At 39.9% G+C, this 23091-nt stretch overlaps 1 protein-coding gene across 3 annotated transcripts in view; it reads left to right on the forward strand.

The window, feature by feature from the left end:
- UMAD1 (UBAP1-MVB12-associated (UMA) domain containing 1) overlaps positions 1-23091 on the forward strand; it is a 233195-nt gene that overhangs the window by 18327 nt on the left and 191777 nt on the right. For all 3 annotated transcript variants that reach the window (XM_041727967.1, XM_041727966.1, XM_041727968.1), the window contains one exon: positions 17926-18016. In XM_041727967.1, the coding sequence (XP_041583901.1) occupies positions 17935-18016 (82 nt within the window). In that variant the 5' untranslated portion in view covers positions 17926-17934. The remainder of the gene's footprint in view (positions 1-17925; positions 18017-23091) is intronic.

The raw sequence follows: 23091 nt of genomic DNA on the forward strand, positions 1-23091 counted from the left end.
CGGGAGCCTGATGTGGGATTTGATCCCGGGTCTCCAGGATCGCGCCCTGGGCCAAAGGCAGGCACCAAACCACTGCGCCACCCAGGGATCCCTGTTTTTTCTTCTAATCCATAATTATGGAATGTTTTCCTATTTCTTTGCATCCTCTTCAATTTCTTTCATAAGTGTTCTATAGTTTTCAGCATAGAGATCTTTTACCTGTTGGGTTAGGTTTATTTCCAAGGTATCTTATGGTTCTTGGTGCAGTTGCAAATGAGATCAGTACCTTGATTTCCTTTTCTTTTTCTTTATTATTGTTTTCTTTTTCTTTATTATTGTTTTCTTTTTCTTTATTATTGGTATATAGAAATGAAACAGATTTCGGTACATTGATTTATATGTCCTGTGAGTTTGCCATGTATCAGTTCTAGCAATTATGTGATGGAGTCTCTTGGGTTTCAACATAGAGTATCATATTGTCTGCAAATAGTGAAAGTTTGACTTCTTCCTTGCCAGCTTGAATGCCTTTTATTTCTCTTTGTTGTGTGATTGCCGAGGCTAAGATGTTCGGTACTATGTTAAATAGTAATGGTGAAAGTAGACATCCCTGTCTTGTTCCCAACTGTAGAGGAAAAGCTCTCCATTTTTTCCCCATTGAGGATACTAGCTTTGGGTCTTTTGTATATGGCCTTTATGTTGTTGAGCTAGTTACTCTTTCCCTACTTTGTTGAGGGTTTTTATCAAGAGTGGATACTATGTTTTGTCAGATGCTTTTTCTGCATCTATTGAGAAGATCATAGGATTCTTTTCTTTTATTAATGTGGTGTATCACACTGATTGATTTGTGAATATTGAACCACCCTTGCAGCCCAGGAACACATCCCATTTGATCGTGGTGAATAGTTCTTTTAATGTACTGTTGGATTTGATTTGCTAGTATTTTTTTGAGAATTTTTACATCTATGTTCATCAGAGATATTGGCCTGTAATTCTCCTTTTTAGTGGGTCTTTGGTTTTGGAATCAAGCTAATGCTGGCCTTGTAGAAGGAGTTTGGAGATTTTCCTTCCATTTCTATTTTTTTGAAATTTATTTTTTCTTCTCAATTTGAAAATAAGTATTAACTCTTCTTTATTTTTTTAAAAAAGATTTTATTTATTTATTTAAGAGAGATAGCAAGAGAGAGAGAGAGAGAGAGAGAGAGCACGAGCAGGGGAGGAGAGGGAGAAGCAGACCCCCTGCTGACCAGGGAGCCCAACACAAGGCTCAATCCCAGGACTCTGGGATCGTTACCTGAGCTGAAGGCAGATGCATTGCTGACGGAGGCCACCCAGGTGCCTTTTCACTTTTCTTCAAATGTTTGGTAGAATCCCTGGGAAGCCATCTGGCCCTAGACTTTTGTTTATTGGGAGATTTTTGATTATTGATTCAATTTCTTTGCTAGTTATGGGTCTGAATAGTTTTTCTATTTCTTCCTGTTTCAGCTTTGGTAGTTTGTATGTCTCTAGAATTCATCCATTTCTTCCAGGTTGCCCAGTTTGTTGGCATATAATTTTTCACAATATTCTCTTATACATGTTTGTATTTCTGTGGTGTGGGTTGTGACCACTGTCTTTCATTTGTGATTTTATTTATTTGGGTCCTTTCTCTTTTCTTTTTGACAAGTCTAGCTAGAGGTTTATCAAGATTATTGATTCTTTCAAAGAATCTGCTTTTAGGTTCCTTGATCTGTTCTACTGGGTTTTTTGTTATTGTTGTTTCTATATTGTTTATTTCTGCTCTAATCTTATTTCCCTTCTTCTGCTGACTTCAGACTTCATTTGCTGTTTCTTTTCTACTTCAATTAGGTGTAGGATTAGGTTGTGTATTTGAGACTTTTCTTGCTTCGTGAGGTAGGCCTGTATTGCAATATTCTTCCATCTTAGGACTATTTTTGCTGTATCCCAAAGGTTTTTGACTCTCAGGTTTTCATTTTTATTTACTTCCATGTACTTTTTAATTTCTTCTTTAATTTTCTGGTTAACCCATTCATTCTTTAGTAGGATGTTCTGTAACTTCCATGTGTTTGTGGTGTTTACAAATTTTTTCTTGTGGTTGACTTCAAGTTTCATAGCATTGTGGTCTGAAAATATGGCTGGTATGATCTCAGTCTTTCTGTACTTCTTGAGGGCTGATTTGTGACCCAGTATGTATTCTGTTTTGGAGAATGTTCCATGTGCACTCAAGAGAATGTGTATTTGGAGAATGTGTATTCTGCTGCTTTAGGATGAAATGTTCTGAATATCTCTGTTAAGTCCATCTGCCCCAGTGTGTCATTCACAGCTATTGTTTCCTTGTTGATTTTCTGCTTAGATGATCTGTCCATGGTTTTAACTGTTAAAGTCTCCTACTATTATTATATTATTATAAATGAGTTTCTTTATGTTTTTTATTAATTGTTTCATACATTTGGGTGCTTCCAAGTTGGCGGCATGGATAATTACAGTTGTTAGATCTTCTTAATAATAGTGGCCTTCTTCATCTCTTGTTACAGTCTTTGGTTTGAAATTAGTCTGTCTGGGGGGTTCTGAGTAGCTCAGTTGATTAAACACCGGACACTTGATTTCATCTTAGGTTATAATCTCAGGATCATGAGATCCAGCCTTACATCAGGCTCTACACTCAACACAGAGTCTGCTTAAGATTTTTTCCCTCTCATTTGCCCCTCCCCCATCTCTTCTTTTCTCTCTCTCTCACACACACAAATAATTAAAATAAAGAAAATCTAGTTTGATAAGTATGGCTACTCTGGCTTTCTTTTGATGTCTGTTAGCATGATAAATGATTCTCCATCTCACTTTCAATCTGAAGGTGTGTTTAGGTCTAAATGAATCTCTTGTAGGCAGCATATAGATGGATTTTTTTTTTTAAGATTTTATTTATTTACTCATAAGAGACACAGAGAGAGAGAGGCAGAGACACAGGCAGAGGGAGAAGCGGGCTCCATGCAGGGAACCCAATGTGGGACTCGATCCCACGTCTCCAAGATTATGCCCTGGGCTGAAGGCCAGCGCTAAACCACTGAGTCACCCGGGCTGCCCTGGATCTTGTTTTTTTTTTTTTTTTTTTTATCCATTCTGATACCCTCTGTCTTTTGATTAGAGCATTTAGTTCATTTACATTCAGAGTGATTATTGAAAGATATGAATTTAGTACTGTTATATTACTTGTAAAGTTTGTTTTTCTGCTAGTGTTGTCTGTTCCTCTCTAATCTTTGTTGCTTTTGGTCGTCTTTTCTCCACTCATAGTCTCATTTAATATTTCTTGCAGGGATGGTTTAGTGGTTACAAATGCCTTTATCTCTCTTTATCTCTCCTCCTATTGTGAATGACAGCCTTGGTAGATAAAGTATTCTTGGCTGGATATTTTTCCCATTCAGCACATTAAATAATGTGCTGCCACTGTCTTCTGGTCTGTCAAGTTTCTGTGGACAGATCTGCTGTGAACATATCTATCTTACCTTGTACATTAAGGACTTTTTTTTCCCTCCTGATTTTAGGATTCTTTCCTTTTCAGTATATTTTTGTGAATTTGACTATGATTCTTCTTGGTGATTGTTGGCTTTTGTTGAATTTAATGGGAGTTGTCTTTGCTTACTAGATTTCAGTGTCTTGTTTCCTTCCCCAGATTAGGGAAGTTTTCACCTATAAATTGCTCAGATAAACCTTCTGCCCCTTTTTCTCATCTTCTGGAACTTCTACGATATGAATGTTATTATGTTTTAAGGAGTTACTGAGTTCCGTAAGTCTACATTCATGATCCAACACTTTTCTTTCCCTTTTCAGCTTCATTATTTTCCATAATTTTATTTTCTGTATCACTAATTCTCTCCTCTGATTCATCCATCTTCATTGTCATGGCATCTATTCATGTTTATATCTGGGTTATAGCATTTTTAATTTTGGCCTGACTAGATTTTAGGTCTTTTATTTCTAAAGTAAGGGATTCTCTAGTGTCTTCTGTGGTTTTTTTCAAGCCCACCTAGTGTCCTTATACTTGTTTTAAATTCTGGTTTAGAGGATCCCTGGGTGGCTCAGCAGTTTAGCGCCTGTCTTTGGCCAAGGGCATGATCTTGGAGTTCTGGGATTGAGTTCCACATCAGGCTCGCTGCATGGAGCCTGCTTCTCCCTCTGCCTCTCTCTCTCTCTGTGTCTCTCATGAATAAATAAATAAAATCTTTTATAAGTAAATAAATAAATAAATTCTAGTTTAGACATCTTATATTTGTATTGATTAAATTCCTCACTGTGACTTTTTCCTGTTCTTTCTTTTGGGTTGAATTCTTCCATCTTGTCATTATGTCCAAGAAAAAAAAAAAGAGGAAGCTAGATCCTATGTGTGTTTTGATCAGCTTGTTAAAAGCAGCTGGATCCAAAAAAATATTTAAAAAAATAAATTTAGAAAGTGAAAAATACAAGTAAATTAAGTAAAAAATACATACAATAAAAAGAAAATTCAAAAAAATTTTTAAAATTAAAAATAATAAAAAAAAATATAAAAGGAAGGTAGATCCTGTTTCCCCTAGAGCTGAAGCTTTGCAGCACTCTGATCTGTAGACTTGGTGCCTATGGTGTTGATGCTGGACCTGTTGCTCTGGTTCTCAGGTGATCTTGCCCTTTTGGAGATGGGCGCACAGCACACAAGGGGGCGGGGCCTGGTGTGAGCGGCTTCAGCCTCCACTAGGTGGTGCCCTTTTGCTTCCTGAAGTTTTTCAGCACTGGTGGGAGAGGTGGAAGTGGCGTTGCCCTGTTCTCTCCTCCTAGGATGGGGAGCTGGCACCTGCCACCCTTCAGGAAGCCCTCCCAGGAGAGCACACAGCCACCTCTCCTGTGTCTCCTGTGTCATTTCTGTGTCCACCGTGTCTGTCTCTGCCTGCCAACTGGCACTGCACTCCCATGTTTCACCTCGGGCATGGACTGGGTTCCCAAACTAAAATTTTAGAGATCCCGGTGGGCAGGACCCACGCTGATCCCCTGGGGGTGGGTCTGGCTGCACCGTAGCTGCCCACAGGTTTGTCCCAGAAATCGGGTGTGCAACCACACAGTGGCTTGGAGTTTATGGCAAAAAGTATAACAGAAAGGATACCAAGACTCACTGCCTTCAGCCGGTGCCTGTGTTCTGATGCTAGCCAATGGGGCAGCTCAGTGGTGCCCTCTAGGTACCTTGCCCCTAGAGAGGTCACAGCACCCCCTCTCCTAAATGTACTCTAACAGGGGAACTGCCTCTCCACGTGAACCCAGGGGATCCTCAGACCTCCCTGCACACTCCTAGGTCTCTGTTCTCCTTACCCACCGAAGCATTGCTAAGACCCAGGCATGACCCTGGTGATGTAGCAGACCTCTGAAACTTCACACTTTGTGGCCTCTGAAACTTCACACTCTGCACTCCACTGTTTTTATAAAAACTTGCGATAGTCTACGCCTCTTCTTTCCTTTGCCCCGTCAGTGGTTTTGGGGAATAGTTTTTCTTTTGCAATTCTCTGTGTGCCCACTTCCACTCTTTCTCTCTCACTCCTCTCTCTGCAATTAGGATTCTTTATCGCAGCACCCACATCTCTTCTCTTCCCCAAATCAATTCTTTGCAGTTCCTACCTTTCATGATGTGGTGGTTTGGTTTTTTTGTTTGTTTTTCAGCTCTAGTTGTGCATTTTTTACTCTTTCTCAGCCCTCTGATCAGTTGCTTGGGTATTCAGGATGACTTGATGTTTTTTATCTAGCTGTGTTCCAGGGAGGAGGCAAGCCTAGGGTCTCCCTACTCCTCTGCTGTCTTCACTCCTCTAAGATTTTGCCTTCCTAAATTAGAATCAGGGGAGACATTATTATGCTGGTTTTATTTATTTTTATTTATTTTTTCATGAATAAGGACAGGGGAGGGGGAAAAGCAGCCAGTACTTATCACTGCCAGGATACCAGTCTTGAGTCTGAAAATAATAGGGTAGCTAATTAAAAGGGAAAAAAAAAACAACAAAAATCCCCAAATCCAACAACAACAGCAATAAAAGTACACAAAACCCCCCTTATGATTCTAACAGAGACTTTGGGGGTCATGTTTATTTACAGAGTAATGGAGGAGAGTAAAATTGCATGAGGTCAGTTTTACCCTTAGACTGTCTGTATGCAATGATGTAAATAAAAAAGATATGAGAAAGAAAGTTCTGTTCTAAAACCTTTTTGGGCCAACTTGTGACTTTTCAAGATGACTGTCATATGCTTGAAAAGTAATTCTGCTAAAGAAAATTCCAGAAAATTAGTAATTTCAGATTATGTAATGCTTCCAGGATAGCAGGGTTTTATTATTATAGCAACAGCTAATGATTGCAAACAGCTCCTAGTGGAGCTAATGAGTAGCTGGCAGTTGAGATTTTCAGAGGAAGCCTCTGTGCTGCTCTACATGGCAAGTAAAGCCAACTGTTAAAAGTCACTAAGTTGTGGAGATAAACTAGAAACACTCCCCAACCCAGATCAAGAAAAGAAACCCTACAAAATGAAGAAAAAAAATCCCAACTTGGCCTCTGTGTGAAATCTTCACTGTGACGTTCTTTGCGCTCTTCCAGAATCCTGTTTTACCTGGTGCTATATAATTATCAATTTGTAGCTCAAGATCTTCTGACTTTCTAAGTATTTTAGATATTCTGTTTAGGCCAAAAATCATACCTGTAAAACTTATCAATTTGCTAAAAGCAACTATATTAGTCATGTTAGGGAAGTGAGTTTTATTAAATCATTTCCCTTCAGTTTTTAATGGCTGTTATATATGCACGTGATGTCACTTTCCAGTTAGGTGACAAGTGAAAAGGTTAAAAGTGTTACATTAAAGGACAGCTCTCTTCAAAATGAGATTGCCACCACTACTTTGTATTCATCCGGTTATGTTGTAAAAGCTGCGCTGCTGTGCTCTGAGTACATCTCTGAGCTGCTCCAGACCAGGTGAAGTGGAATGGAAATACTAGTTCAAGGAGAAAAAAGAACAATGTAATATTTCCTACTGTTAAAAAATAACTTGTTCATGTGTTTTTTTAAATGGTTGATGGTGTGTATTAAAATGCTCTGGTGTTCATATTCCATTGGATAAGTGTAAAAGAATGTTATAAGTTTTATTTCAACATTTGAATAATCATAGTGTGCTAGAAACTACATCCATTATAATTTTCAGTGGAAATTTTTAGATGTTGCCTTTAAAAATGCAAGGGGGTACATAATGTTTGGTCTTTTCAGAGTTATGTGAGCCCTGCAATATAATTAGTGGCTTTGAAATTTTTTGCCTGCAACTCACACTAAGAAATACATTTCATATCGTGACCTAGCACCAAAAGCAAAAGTTCATAAAACATTATTTGGTAAATGTGATAGTCTCTGATGATCTTTTTGCTTCCTTTCCCTTTCTCTTCATCTTCTTTTTTCTTTTTTCTTCTATTTCATTCCATTTAAAAATGTGAAAAAAAATGTGGCCACGACCCACTAAATTGAATTTACTTCTACTAAAGGGTTGGAATTAGCAGTTTGAAAAATAGCTATAGATCCAAGGTTAAATTTTTTGTGTTTTTTTGTCTCCTGAGTGTTTTTTTGAGGGGGAGAGGTGATGGTTTGAGCATAAAATTAGAGAAGTGGAAATAAAATTTATGTTAATGTTCAATTAATTGTCTTTCAGACTTCCAGGAGCTTGTTTATGACATCAGCTTAAAGGCCTTTCCTTGCTCCCTACTTGTTTATCCTCAGATTTCCATACCTTTCCCCCATGACACCAATGTCACAAACGTTCAAAAAAACAAAACAAAACAAAAAAAAACAACAAACCTATCTGGGATGACAAAACAAACAAAACAAAGGCAAACCTTTGGGTAATCATTGGTAGTACAAAGTTAGTGGATAAATTTTAAGAGGTTAAAATCATCTCTCTCATAGTAATGTAAAATCTGTCAGACTACCGAACTCATCAAGGAGGAAACTTGCAAGATATTATGACTGGTTCAAAAGAGAACTCAAAGTATCACCACAAATTTGTAGTCAAAGACAGGAATTTTGAATTTATAAATGGACGCAAAACTGGTCACTATCCCACAGAGCAGTAATTAATGCATTTTACCAGATTCATTTCTGTGGACAGGAATCACTCACGTGACTATCCATTTTCTACAAGTTACCTCCTACAGAGTGGTGATATAACCTAGTCAAAGACGAAAGTTACCATAGCCCAGGTGGGTACGCTAGCCAGAATGTCCACTAAATTCCAAAGCCTTTCTCAGTTTTTCTTTATGTCAGGTAGGTTTAAGCTATTATGCACATTCCTGGCCTGGGTTTAACATTTAACATAATGCAAATACTACAAAAGAACTGTACTGTGAGTATAAACTGGTCCTGCATCCTGGTGACAACAGGTATTAGGTTTGGTGTATATTTTTCCATATTTTTGTTTTCTAAAGTATAAACATGCTCATCCCCTCTGCCCCTTCACACACAAAATAGAAATTACTTTTATAAATAGAAAGCCTGCTAGTTCTTTTTTAAGAAACAAATAAATTAGAACTATAGACAGAGTAAGATAGTATAAAACAAATACAGTAAAAAAACATACTGTAAAGAATATATAAATAGATATTAAAACAGATTATTAAAGAATTACAAGTAAATCATATCAGCTACAATGATTTATTAAAAAAATGTTTGAGGAAAAATAAATCACTTCAGCTGAAAGGTTCTCTAAGAGGACTGGGCCGGCAGGAGCTGGAGTTGGGGGGCCTAGGATGCTAGTCCCACTCACGGGCATTAAAACAGGCCCTTCATAATGAGGCAGCTTTAGACTTTCAAGGCTGTGTTCCACTGAGCTTTCTAGATGCTTTGGGATCATCTGCTTGGGGGAGAGATGAGCTAACTACAGCTTCAGTCTGGTCCTGTTTGTGTTTTGTGGCTGTTTCTGTTTTTATTATTGTTTTTAGCTTGGCCATAGCAGTCAGAGAAACTGTGAGTCCGGGCTTTCCCACCTCAAAACCATCAAAAGCTCTTTTTAGCTGGTTCCTGGATCCAGCCCTCACAAGCCTTGTTTTGGTGAAGGGCTCCTCCTCGTGGCTCCCTGGATATCTCTCTTCCTCCCTCCCTCCCTCTCTCGAAGTGCCTGTGGGAGACTGGGCCTCTCTCTCCCCTTCTCCCCTATCTCCCAGGAGGCTGGCTTCACACAGACTTAGCTGCTTGGCATTTGAATTTACCACCCCGGGTTATGCTGAAGAGGCCAGTTGTTTTCTGCAGCTTTGAAACCTGAAACAATATAGTCGAGTTTAACATCTGAATCCTGATAAGACAGTCAATTATATTTTTGAAAATAATGAAGAAAAGCGAGTGTACATGCCACTCTGGTGACAATTAAGGGGATGCATTTTCATTTCAAATTATAATTTGAGATCTTAGAGATCAATCATGACTTCAATTCCTGAGCTTTTACATTTTCCATTTGAAAAATCACTGATGTTCATGATTTCAGTTACCACTTACATGCTAACAACGTCCCGTTCTCTGGGTCACTGGGTCCTATTTTTCCAACTGTTTACATGTTTACACCTGGGCAAGTCTCGTTTCCCTACATCTAGTTTGTTCAAAACAGAATTCGTTATATTTTCTTCTCTTAAAATGAGCTTCTCTTTCCTACTTTTCTTCATAATACTATATCCGTCAGTCCCTCAGGCTTGAGATTTCACTCGCTTTGTATTGATTCCTTTCCATCTGCATTTTGTAGAGCTGGGGAGTCACAAGGTCCTCCTCACATTTCTGCACATCTTTTTGGTTCAGATGTCTCCCATCTTAATCCAATCCCATTTTGCTACAACTTTCTAACTTCTTGACTCTGCTCTCCACCAGCCTCTTCGGCTCCTTTCCTCAAGCTCGTAGATGGTGCAGTGACATTAAATAGATCCTGATCTGCTACTGTGGGTATTCTAACATATTCTTGATTTTTCAGCCCTCTCAATGATTTGTCTCCACCTTTCTTTTGCAGTTTCAATTTTCTTTAAAGATTTTATTTATTCATTGAGAGAGAAAAAGAGAGAGAGAGAGAGAGAAGGAGAGAGAGAGAGAGAGAGAAGGAGAGAGAGAGAGAGAATGAGCAGGGGCAAAGGGAGAGGGAGAAGCAGACTCCCCACTGACCAGGGAGCCCTATGCAGGGCTCAATTCTAGGACCCTGGGATCATGATCTGAGTTGAGATACACTCAACCACTGAGCCCCCCCAGACACCCCTGCAGCCTTAATTTCTGCAGCTTATCCACATGCCTCTGTTGAGGTTAATCCCTTTGCTGTCCTCCAAACGCTCTGTGCTGTTTGTTCATAGTGACCCTTCTTACAGGAAGGGCCTTCCTTCTCCTTATTTTGCGTCTGTGCCCTACCCTGCAGGTGACATTGAACTCAAGGCTACCTATTTGTGAAGTCCATCAGGGCTCTTCTCATTCTCACTCATACTTCTGGAATCCTTCTGGAGCAAATATGAAGGGAAAAAACATATGTATGTGTGCATTCACACAGGTATCCCCTTCTTTTTCAGAGTTCATATTATACTACTCTGCTCTTATGAAAGACATACCTTCATACCTGTTGTGGCTGACTGAAACAAGTCTAGAGAGGATTTTCCACTTGTATGAAAAAGGCAAAAAGTAAAAATAGGCCTCGGTGTTTGTTGGCAGCAAGCTATTACGGAGGCAGTGTGTGTGCTCAGCAGTGAGAGGGGCCCCACCCATCTCCTTCTGGGAGCATCTCAGCATCCAGCCCCCATAGCTCTCAGCTGTGTCCCTGAGCATCTGTGCTTTATCTGGATTTATTTTGTGTATCCCTTCCTTAGCAAGATGTGTCCTAAGGTACCTGAAAAGCTTAAGAGAAGTTATTTTGGAGGCCTGGGAATGGTAAAAAAAAATTTCCATACAGATTAGTGATGCTTTTTCACTTTCTGCCGTTTTGGCTTATAAAAAGCTTTTATAGAAACAGTCTACTTTCGGATAGCAGGGGAAACGTGTGTGTTATCCTCATTACAGTCAAGTAGCTGCTATTGATGAATCACAGATAGGAATGGCAGTGTTTTTGCATTTTTGCATTATCTAGTAGTCTGTTGTAATTGAAAGAAGACAAATTGAGAAAACCAGGTTGCCTTCATCCTTTTGTATTATACTTAAAGTGTAAGCTTTAGGATAATAGGGAAAAATAAATCTATTACTTGCCCTACCCTCTGCCCCTTCAGAGCAATGGGATCTGCTCTAGTAATCAGGCTAGCCTGTTTATATGCAGTCTCTGTATATCATTGAAAGTGAAGACACTGTCCTTTTATTTCTCGGTTTTGTGTGAATGCACAGAGAAAAGAAGCATTTTCTTTTCTACAAAGACTATCTGTAACACAGGGGTTTAAGAGATGCAAGACAGTTTTCTGAATCATGGTGAACCAAACATTTATATGACTTCTAGGATATTGTGCTAATGATGAATTTTTAAATTAATTTTATTGGGTTATTATTGACATACAATAAATTGCACATATTGAAAGTGTATTATTTGATGAGATTCATGCTCCTGAAACTGCCCCCACAATCACTGTAATGAACATGTTCATCAGCCCCAAAGTTTCCTTGTGCTTCTCTGTAATCTCTCCTTCCATCCCCCTGCCTTGCTCCCCATTTTTCAAACAACTGCTGATTTGCTTTCTGTCACTATATATTAATTTGCATTTCCTAGAAGTTCATATAAACGGGATCATACGGTATAAACTCTTTTTTTGTCTGGCTTCTTTCACTTAGCTTAATTTTTTTTGAGATTCATGTGTGTTGGAGTATGTCTTAGGACTTCATTGCGTTTTATTGCTAAATAATATTATGGTTATGCCACAGTGTGTCCATTTATTGATTTTGAACATTGGTTGTTTCTGGTTTGGGGCTCTTATTAAAAAAGCTGTATAATATTTGCATACAAGTGTGAACATATGCTTTCCGTTCTCTTAGGTGAATACCTAGAAGGAGCAGGTCTGGGTCATATGGTAGATGTATGTTTATGTTTTCAGGAAGCTGCCAAATGATTACTCATAGTGGTTGTACTTTATTACATGCCTACTGCAGTATACAAAAGTTCCAGTTGTTCCACATTTTTGCCAACACTTGGCATGGCAAACCTTTTAAATTTGAAATATTTTAATCGGTATCTAGTGGTATCTTACAGAGATTTTAATTTGCATTTGCTTATTGACTAAGGAAGTTGAACATCTTTTCATGTGACTGTTTGCTATTCACATATCTTCTTTGTTGAAGTGTCTGTTCTTATCTTTTGCCCAGTTTTTATTAAGTTTTTTTCTCATTATTGAATTTTAAGAGTTCTTTATATTTTCTAGATATGCATTTTTTTTTTTTTTTTAGATTTTGTCTATTTATTTTTGAGGGAGAGAGAGGGAGAACATGAGCAGTGGTTAGGGGCAGAGGGCACAGGAGTAGCAGTCTCCTTGCTGAGCAGGGAACCTGATGCAGGGCTCGATCCCAGGACCCCAGGATCATAACCTGAGACAAAGGCAGATGTTTAACCAACTGAGCCACCCAGGCACCCCTAGATACGTGTTCTTTAATGGATATGTGATTTGCAAGTATTTCCTCCCAGTCTGTGGATGGGCAGGTGAATTCTTCATCCCTCATCTATGTTCAGGTAGCTAGAGGATTCCCATGTTTGAGAATTAGGAGACATTCATTCTGAGTTGGGCCCCAGCTCAGCCAGGCAAAAGTGTTGCTGCTGGCTAATAATGGATTTTTTAAAATATTTTATTTATTTGACAGAGAGAGAGAGCACAAGTGGGCAGAGTGGGAGACAGAGGGAGAGGGAGAAGCAGACTCCCTGCTGAGCAGAGAGCTGGATGTGGGGCTCGATCCCAAGACTCTGGAATCATGACCTGAGCTGAAGGCCGACGCTTAACTGAGTGAGCCACGCAGGTGCTCCTAGTAATGGATTTTAAGAGTAAATATTGGCTTTTTTTTTTTTTTGTAAGTGTAAAATTCACTTACTATAGACAATTTTTAAGATACTGAAAATTGTAAATAAGGAAATGAGATTGGAATATGCCTGGGAACTCGAAGCCAAAATCCAGCTGTCAAGGCGATGCACATCAGAAGCCTGGGTGCTTAGGTCATGATTCATTAGGCTTCAGGTAACAGGACTATTACCGACTTCCTCCGCTTTGGGGATGGGGCTCTTAAATTACTCTTAAGTTTGCTAAGGACTGCCTCAGAAATATGGTGGGCTGAGGCTGAAGTTATTCTTCCTCCTGGATATAAGTTGGGTGCTGCATCTACAGTGCTTGGTTTGTATGTGGCCTAAGCCCTTAATAGATGTTTATAAAATATAAATACAAAATAAAGGAAGTTCTTGAATATAGGTGTTATGGAATTAGTTACGCCTTCAAAACCTAGAGCTGAGCAAGACTTGGGAAGAAGGGATTGATAAAGTCAGAAATGGAATTAATCAAATGTATGTGACTAATACTAGGAAATATTACATTAAAGTCTAACACAAATGTCTAAGTGTTAAGGACTCTTTGCCTGTGCTGCTTCGTTCATGAAAAGCTTTCAGTTTAGTTGCAGAAGGACTTGGTTTAAAGTTCTAGCTCTGCTGTTTAGCTGCCACATAGACTTAGGCCAATACTTAATCTATTTTACTTCGATCCTTTCACTTACACATTGCACTTAAGTGTACTGGACAAGGTGATGGAGATTATAGGAGATAGGGTACGTACATAAGGCAATTTGGTAATAACAACTGACACAGAAGGAATTTAGTAAATGTTAGGGGGGTTTTAGTTGCTCCCCTTGCCTTCCTTGTTTCTAGTCATAGGTAGGACAACTCAGTCTGGCTGCTCGGGTGGTGATCTGCCCCACACAGCTCTCTCACCCCAGGAAAAACTATTCCTCATAGTTAACTGTCCTCATATAGGACAGATCTTAGAATGGTATTGCCAGCTCACCAGGATACATTTTTGCACTGCTGTGTGTGTTTTTCAGTGATAGGAAAAAATGTCATGGGATAAAGATAATTAGGTTATACATTAGAGCATCTTTTCGTGCATGGAGTGATTTCTTAAAGATGTATGGTTAGACTGATCTTACATATCTGGTGGAATTAGACTACTAGTGTCAGCAGTAGTATTGGTCATACAAGGGAATCCCAGGACTTGTATTGTAAAATTGGAACCTTATTCTCACAAAAAAGCATCTTGAGGAAAGAGTCAAGGTGGTGGTCAGATTGATGGAGTGAGGGGCATGAGGGTGACCGGTACTTTTGTAATAATTTTAGAGTTGTTTCAGATGGATATTTATAGTAAACCATTCTTTGCTGCCATTCTGAGTTCTTTCATTCTGTGTTGACTTCCTTTCTCTTACTCCTGGTCTGTTTCTTCCATGTCTGGAAGTTTCTTGACTCATGGAATCCATGATATCCTTCCTTTTCTAATGTTTACAGTGTTCTAAGGGAAGGGATTATAATATGCATTGCCAATCAGTCACGCTAGCAACAAACAGATGCAGCCTGTATGTAGTTTAAATTCGAAGTTTTAAGTCGTGAAAAACTTAAATGCTTTACTTAATTACTTAAGTTATAAATTCTGTACCAAATACTTGAATTAAAGAAAGATTCTTGTACCACACCTGAGTTTGGTCTGGCTTTTATTTATTTTTATTTTTATTTTTTTGAAGATTTTTATTTATTTCAAAGAGAGAACATGTGAGTGGGGAGGGGCAGGGGGAGAGGGAGAAAGAATCTGAAGTAGGCTCTGTACTGATCATGGAGCCGGACATGATGCCACATGCTTAATTAAGATCATGACCTGAGCCAAAACCAAGAGACAGATGTTTAAGTGACTGAACCCTCCAGATGCCCCTTGGTCTGCTTTTATAAAAACATATTTAGACTTTGGGGGCTTGAAACTGACTTATCAGAACCACTTTTATAATTTCCATGTTCCATTTCTGTTTTGTGGCCAGACATGAGAAAGTTGGAAATTTGAGTCCTTCTATTAGAAGACTTTTCTATATATGTTAGAGCAGGAAACTCTTTCCAAAGGGCTTTTCTTTCTCTGTGTTCACAAAGCTCCTTGATGTAGCACCCTAATGGCATGTGACACAGTGAACTAAGCAAGCTATGTGGCCACATCTCCCTCCAAGGAGGAAGCAAAACTACAGTCCTTTGTCTCCATAAGGCAGAGAGCCAGTGAACAACCCTTATGTTTCCATGGTTCTCATTTGTGGTCATCACATCCCCAGCTCTCCTCATTGTAGGCACAGTTACCCACCCCTCCCCCAGAGCTGTAGCCGACACTGCCCATTCACATTCGAAGTCCAGTATCTCCATCAGGTCCAAGTGTGCCATCTCTTGGTCTGGAGACGGTGTGAATTAAAAAGACCCATCCCCTCCATCCCCTCCTACTCTGGGGGAACTGGAAGCCATACTGCCCAAACCACTCTCATTCAGAAAGAGGATGAATTAGAGGTATTCAATAGTTATGGAGTGGTAGTGATCCTGAAATGGAACTGAGCAGGGTTTTGGGGGGACCCCCACCTTGGGTTGGAGGATGTTTATTAATTATGCCCAAATTCTTTTTCCTGGGAGAGGCCCCCAGTCCTTGTCCTCCATGCCCATTGGCTCCAGCCTCTTGGAGTTTCTTCCTTTTTTAGTAACTTCCTTGGCTACCACTGAAGTGGGCACTGAGCAGTTTTTGGGGTCTGAGCAGTTCTCTCTGGCAAGTTCCTGTCTTTAGGGCTGTTCTAAATATCCACTAGTCATAGTCTTCCTTAAAAAAAAATTATTTGGGGGGTGAGGGGATAGGGGCAGAGGGAGAGGGAAAGAGAGGATCTCACGCAGACTCTGCACTGAATGAAAGCCTGGAGTGGGGCTCAATCCTGTAACCCTGAGGTCATGACCTGAGCCAAAATCAAGAGCTGGCTGCTTAATTGGCTGACCCATACAGGTGCCTGGGTCTTTTTTTAATCCAGATTGGTAGTAGTCATTTTGGCCATATAGCTCTCAAACATTTTGTTGGCTTCTTAGCTGTTTGATTACAATTAGCTTCATGTGTCAAAGGCCAGACCTACAATTTTTGCTAGAGATCTCTCAGATTTGCTACATTCCTCAGCTTTTCCACCCCACAGGTGCCCTCTATTTCCTTATTTACTTGGGGGTACCTTTTCTTTGCCAGGTTTCAGCTGAAGACTACCTTCTTTTTCTGTTTTTTTTTTTCCTGAACCATTTTACCCCAAGTGAAGGAATTGACTACATGCCACATTGATCCGTGCTGAGGTCTTAATATCAGGTGTTAATGGTTGTACTCTTGATTTGATGCTTACTTGAGGTTGAGTTTTAATCAGCTGTTGTTTCTTCAGAGGCTTCTCCATTTCATTGGGTTGAGAAGTTAGTTGCCTTTTCCAGTCTTTCAAGTCTTTAAATCTGAGCTCTATTTTTGTCCATTCTTGTTTGTACGCCAACCAGTTCTCTGATGCCATTTCCTTCTTGCAGGGGGTTCTGTTCATCTTACTCCGCAAAAGCATCTAATCTCATTTCTCACCAATCCTGTATGGGCCGTGTTTCCTTGCCCTTTGCCCAGAATGCCGAACTATTTCCAGACCTTTCTTTTGGACCCATCACTGTATCCTCTTAAGTGTTTTCTTTGAGGATTTTAGAGGCTGTTCCTTTTCCTTTACTGAACTATTTTCTTGATCACATGCCTTGTGTTATTCTCCAGTTTTTATTCCTTTAAAAGTAAAAGCAGCTAGATATGTTTTCTAATCAACAGATAAGCTCCATTACTGTCCCCACAGGTCCACAGCTCAGGGCAGGTCGACTTCCACAAACCCCAGTACAGTTCTCAGTTTCCAGAAGGCTTTTGCTCAGATAAAATCTTTACCCTCCCTGCTTGATTTTCTGGTATGGGTAGAATATATGAAACGTAAAATGCGGAGCGCTTGCTGCTACCAGGACTTATGTTGCTTTGCTTATGGGGACTGTCCGCAGATGTGAGGTGTCCTCCCCGGTTCCCTCCAAATTCCTTCTCAGTTCTTTTCTAGGAATTGTTGTCCTTCCTGAATGTACAAAGATGGGAGGAGAAAGAGGAAAGTGGGGTGTGTGTGTTGGGGCATACAATCTTACCAACAAAGATCTGCATTGATGGGCGTTTAAAGTTGGTTGCAATGGATACAGTTAGTCCTTGAGTGTGTGAATCAGGTAACCAACTGCAGAGGATATTTCAAGTGCCTTCCTTTCTTTTTTCAGGTGGCCTCAGTTTTATTTATTCATTTTATTTTTTAAACATTTATTTATTTATTCATGAGAGACACACACAGAGAGAGGCAGAGACACAGGCAGAGGGAGAAGCAGGCTCCATGCAGGGAGCCCGACGTGGGACTCGATCCCGGGTCTCCAGGATCATGCCCTGGGCTGAAGGTGGCGCTAAACCACTGAGCCACCTGGGCTGCCCATGGCCTCAGTTTTAAAATGCTTAAGCTGGTTATGACACGGCAGAAAACCTGGACAAATTTTTATTTTGTTTTGTTTTTCCTTTCCTCAATCGAGTGTCCTCTATTTATAGTTAATGAGATCCTTCCATATTCTGGTGTGATCTGTTGATTTTAGTTTTACATGTATAATTCTTTGGGTTATTTCCTGCATGTTCAGAAATTGACAGATGTTACATGGTTCAAGGCATACATGATTTTGACCTAGAAGTCCATGCCCCTTAATTTCTGGGTTCTCTTCTGACACCTGGAGAGGGCTTATGTTTTTAGGTCTGGTAATAGAATTCCTAAAAGTAATTATTGTGATATCTCTATGTTTGGCTTTTTATTAAAAAGTGTAAGAGTTAAAAAAAAAAAGTGTAAGAGTTTTACACTTTCATCTGACCTTGACATTATATGGTGTTTCTGTTTCAGACAGCAGCGATGTTTCACTTCTTCAGAAAATCTCCGGAATCTAAAAAGCCCTCTGTACCAGACACAGAAGCAGATGGATTTGTCCTTTTAGGTGAGTCTTTTTGAGAAACAAAATCCTAATTGGTTAAATTATTTTTGCTTTAAAAGATTGCTTGAAACTTATGTGATGAATTTTAAAAATTATTTCCTACTAATTCCAGAATTCATTTATGTATATGAAATCTATAAAAATAGGGATTGCCTGGGTGGCTCTGCAGTTAAGCATCTGCCTTTGGCTCAGGTGGCGATCCTGGAGTCCTGGGATTGAGTCCCACATCTGGCTCCCTGCATGGAGCCTGCTTCTCCCTCTGCCTGTGTCTCTGCCTCTGTCTCTCTGTGTGTCTCTAATGAATAAATAAAATCTTTAAAAAAAAAAAGAAATCTATAAAAATATCTATAAAAATCAAGGTCATCAATCACTTAAAATATTATCATCAAGTCATACACTTCTTATATACTACTTTGGCTGTATACTTTAAATATATAAAGTCATCCCTTTTTTTCCCCTATATGTTAAATGGTCAGCCTTTTTAATTGTGAAAAACCAAATGTCTTGAAGGATCCTTGATAGATTCAAGTTCTGTTTTATAAATAGTACCAAACCGTGTTCTTAAATTAGCATCTGAAATTAAATTAGGCATCCAATAAATAATTTACTGAATAAAGTATACTTTTAAAATATGTTAAATCATGTCTCCTTAAGGTTTGTTAAGACTGGTTTATTTTCTATTAAAAAATTGATACCGCTAGTATAATTTGGTATGATTTATACCGCTATTATAAATTTTGGAAAAATTTCTTTCAAACAAATACTATGCTTTTTCCAAAGGAAATTCTGAAAAATAACATTTCCTTCATGTTGTTATGTCTTTCCCCTGAGGAAGAGATTTGCAGTTTTTGTATAGTTCTTCCGAGAAATTCTCTCCCCAGAGGGTGGTGAGCCAACACCTAGTGTTCCCACATAGCACGCATCCTCTTCCACTCTGGACTTCCTCCCACCAAATTCAGCTCCTTTCCTGAGAGGATTTGCATGAACTTGTAGGGTATTTGTTCCCTGGGATGTTTCTCAGGTATCTTTCTTTCCAGATTCTCGTTTCCTACCTCTTATGGTCTTTTTTTTTTTTTTTTTTAAGATTTATTCATTTATTTATGATAGAGAGAGAGAGAGAGAGAGAGGCAGAGAGAGAAGCAGGCTCCATGCCGGCAGCCCGACGCGAGACTCGATCCCAGGACTCGAGGATTGTGCTCTGGGCCAAAGGCAGCCACCAAACCACCGAGCCACCCAGGGATCCCCCCTCTTATGGTCTCTATCTTAGTCCAGTCAGATGGGGTTCCCCTAGCACTGGCAAATGCACTATATGTCTTGAAACATGGAGGATGGATCCTTGGATTTAAGAGTGATCCTGAATTTTTTTTTTGGCTCTCTCAGAGTTCATGCCATGCCTCTTTCCCCATACTTTTAGAAGTATAAATGGGCAGGTCTCTGCCTCTTCAGCCCTTCTCTTTGGGATCTGGTCTCTCACAGAAAGGACACTCAAGGGTTTCACCCATCTGGCCCTCTTCCATTTCTAGGCCTTAATCTCTGGGAGAGCAGATTAAGAGTTTTCTTGTGGCTAAACATTACCTTAGAATATCCCATCTTTTCCACAGTCAAGTTCTGGCAGGCCAGAATATGCAGTGCTGGCAAATTCCCTTTCCCTTTTGGCAGTTTTTCTGAATCTGCGTCATATGTTCTGGGACAGGGGCAATAACTCGGGTGGTCAGAGTTGTTTTCTCTCTGCCCAGATCCCCTACACCTGAGGCAAAATAGTGAGGCATTGTTTGACCAGGGCTGGTGGTTTTTCTGGAGAACTTTCTCATGGGTATAAATGGGAGTGCCTTGCACACGACTGCTTATCTGGCCCTTCTTGCCACATCAGGTATTTGTGGCTTCCAGGTCAGAACTGACTGCATCAGTCCCAACGTCTGTTCCTTGAAAGCTGCCGGTGCTGCTGACCCCTCTTACCTTCTGGAATAGCCTCACTAACTGAACCTCAGTGATGCCGCTGGTCTGCTGCTTTAGGCCCTTTCATAAGAAACTCTTCTCTCAGAAATTTGCTTCAACAAAGCCTGGTTTTCCAAACTGTGTTCTGTATTCCTCTTTAGTCTTCACATATATACAGAGAACTTGGCTGTTTTCTGTTGTTTCATGATTAGAAATCAACATTATTCTTTTTGTAACCAAATAGCCATCCAAAGGATTGTGAATTTATGTCCAGACATCTTTGAGAGCACATGCGACTTTTAATGCTGGCCCTCAAAAACTCTTTATATACGTCTTCTTCACCTCTCTGGCTCTGTGGCTTGCCGCTTTGCAGCATCTCAGGGGTGAGCTTTTTTTTTTTTTTTTTTTTTTTTTATTTTTATTTTTTTTAAATTAACTTTTATTGGTGTTTAATTTACCAACATACAGAAAAACACCCAGTGCTCATCCCGTCAAGTGTCCACCTCAGTGCCCGTCACCCATTCCCCTCCAACACCCGCCCTCCTCCCCTTCCACCACCCCTAGTTCGTTTCCCAGAGTTAGGAGTCTTTATGTTCTGTCTCCCTTCCTGATATTTCCCAACATTTCTTTTCCCTTCCTTTATATTCCCTTTCACTATTATTCATATTCTCAGGGGTGAGCTTTAATCACAGCTGAAAACGCTCCAGCTATTGCTTTTTCTAAAATCTCCAAGTGTCTGGAAGCTCGAAACATGTAGGTGCTTCACTTATAATGAGCTAGACCAACAGGGCCCAGTTTCTGGGGTAGTTTGCCTCAGCAGGTGAAGCTTATTTGCTGTGGACCTTTTTCTCTTCTAGAAAAGGCTCTGGATTAAAAAGTGGTCTTTAGCTGAGTCTCAGAAGTCACAGAAACTTTCATATTTGTTAACTCATGAGGAAACTTCCAGCACTTTATTACTCTAATCTGCTTTCATGTTCTAGCTGTGCCATCCGATCTGCCTAAGTTCTTCCCCAAAGCTGATATGCTGTACTCTAAGGGCATTTTCCCAGGACCATGGGGGACTCAGTTGGGTAGGTTCTGTTCCTGCGCTGTACCTCACCTGCAACATTGGTGTCCCTGGCAGTCATGGGGAGGCGTCACGACCCTTGTAGTTCCAGGACAGCGGTGTGTTTTGAAATGCAGCTGGTGATACGCCCGCTTTCAAATGTTCCAAGTCAGATGAGTCCCCCACATGTCTGTTCGGCTCTCTCATCCTTCAGCTGCCACGAGTGTCCATGCTTGTCTGTGGTTGGCCCTATTTCCATCCAGGTACAAAGCTCTACCCCTTCACCACTTGGCATGAAAAATGCCTGCGTCTCCCTACCATTCTGTGAGCTTAGTCACTCTCTTGAAGTTGTGATAGCAGTCAGCCTCAGCATTGGCTCTCTCTTCCTGTGTCGTCTTTCTCTTTTCATCCATCACAACACCTCCCTTCTTCCTCAGGAACACCTCAGAGGCACTGCAGTGAGGTGCGGGTAAGAATCCTGACTCGAGCCAGACACGTTGGCTCTGTATCGTGGCTCTACAGCTCGCCAGAGCCTCCATGAGAGGGGAGGCTGAACTTCTCCCCCTCCTCCTCAGGCCTCTGCATAGGCCTGAGAAGCACATACACATAGGTCGTGTTAACAGCATAGAATGTACAGGTTTTTACAGGTACATGGGAGCCCCCCTAGGGAAATGAAGACCCAAACAAGTGGCCAAACCTGTGTGCTTATATATGAGGTTGAACAAAGAGACCATTGTGGAAAAGAGAAGTGTGTGGGGGAGACTAATGGAAGATAAGAGTTATTGTGACAGGGTCTGTTTGTATGAAGTTCTCTTGGCCTCGACTCTCCCCCTCCAGTGATAGGAATGTTTCTTCCCTCCTGGCATCTTCTATAGGGGGTTTTATCTCCTGCTTTCAGGAAGGAAGTGGGGTCAGAATGCCCTTCTTGCACCTACTGTTTTTCAAGTGCCTTGAGCGCAGAATAATCCTGATGCCAAGGTGGCATGTTTTGGGGTGGTAAGTTTGCCACCCCTCACCATTTTGAGCAAGTTATATAACCTCCAGGGGTGGCAGGGCATTTAGAAAATGAGCATGATAATAGTGCCAGCCCATAGAGTTACTGAGAAGATTAAGTGGGTTAACATGAGTAAGGTGCTTAGAACAACCCTGTCAGTGAAATGGTAATATTATGTCCACTTATAGGTGAGGACTTAACTTTTCTGAGTTCCTCCAGCTAGCATATAGCTGATCTGGAATTACAGTCCAAGCAATCTGACTTTGGAACCTAATCCTCTTAACCACTAAGCTACCCATTTTTTTAAATGTCATAATATTTTAAATTTTAAGACATCAAAGACATTTTAAGCTCTTTAAAAAATTTTGACATTGTGTTCCTTATTGTTTTAAAGAGTAAGTATTGTGTTTCTTTGTTTTTATTTTTTAAATAAAAGAGTTGGTTGTTCATAAAGTTGGGCTTTAATTTTGGCTACCTCAAACTTTTCAGTATGTAATATTTTAAATATTTTTATGTATTGCAGACAACTATAATCTCCTTAATGAGGTTGAGGTTGGAAGATGGTATACATATTTAGTAAAAAAATGCACTGACAGGGATTTAATTGATTTGACTAGTAAAAGTCAGGACAGATTATTAGGAATATAGTAGGCTGTCTTTAAAAATAGAATGGTAACCTCTTTTTTTAAAGCTGATTTGTTCTGCTAAGTTGTTCTATTTTATCATGTGATTGCATACTGACAAATGTAATACCTACTTTAGTCTCAGCGCATACTGTGTAAAATATTTTGGAAAATGCCAAATAGGTCAAATGGTAGATATGAAATGCCCTTATTAACATGCCCCATACTTGCACACATATATTTTGGTTATCATATATCCACATAACTTTCTTTGTCCTCGCATACAATAGATACATTGCTGGAAAATAAATGTGTATGGTGGACTTTGTGTATTTTGGAAGTGATACAACTAAGTAAAGATTTAGAAACACAATTATATTTATGGCAACAACTGCCTCTTAGTACAGATTCTACAGAATTTGTTAGATTATCTTTGTATGTGGTCTTTATAACCTGTTGCTAAAATTATGTTGTTAAAGGT

Source organism: Vulpes lagopus, chromosome 13, assembly GCF_018345385.1.
Source record: "Vulpes lagopus strain Blue_001 chromosome 13, ASM1834538v1, whole genome shotgun sequence".
In the NCBI taxonomy this organism is placed as follows: domain Eukaryota; kingdom Metazoa; phylum Chordata; class Mammalia; order Carnivora; family Canidae; genus Vulpes; species Vulpes lagopus.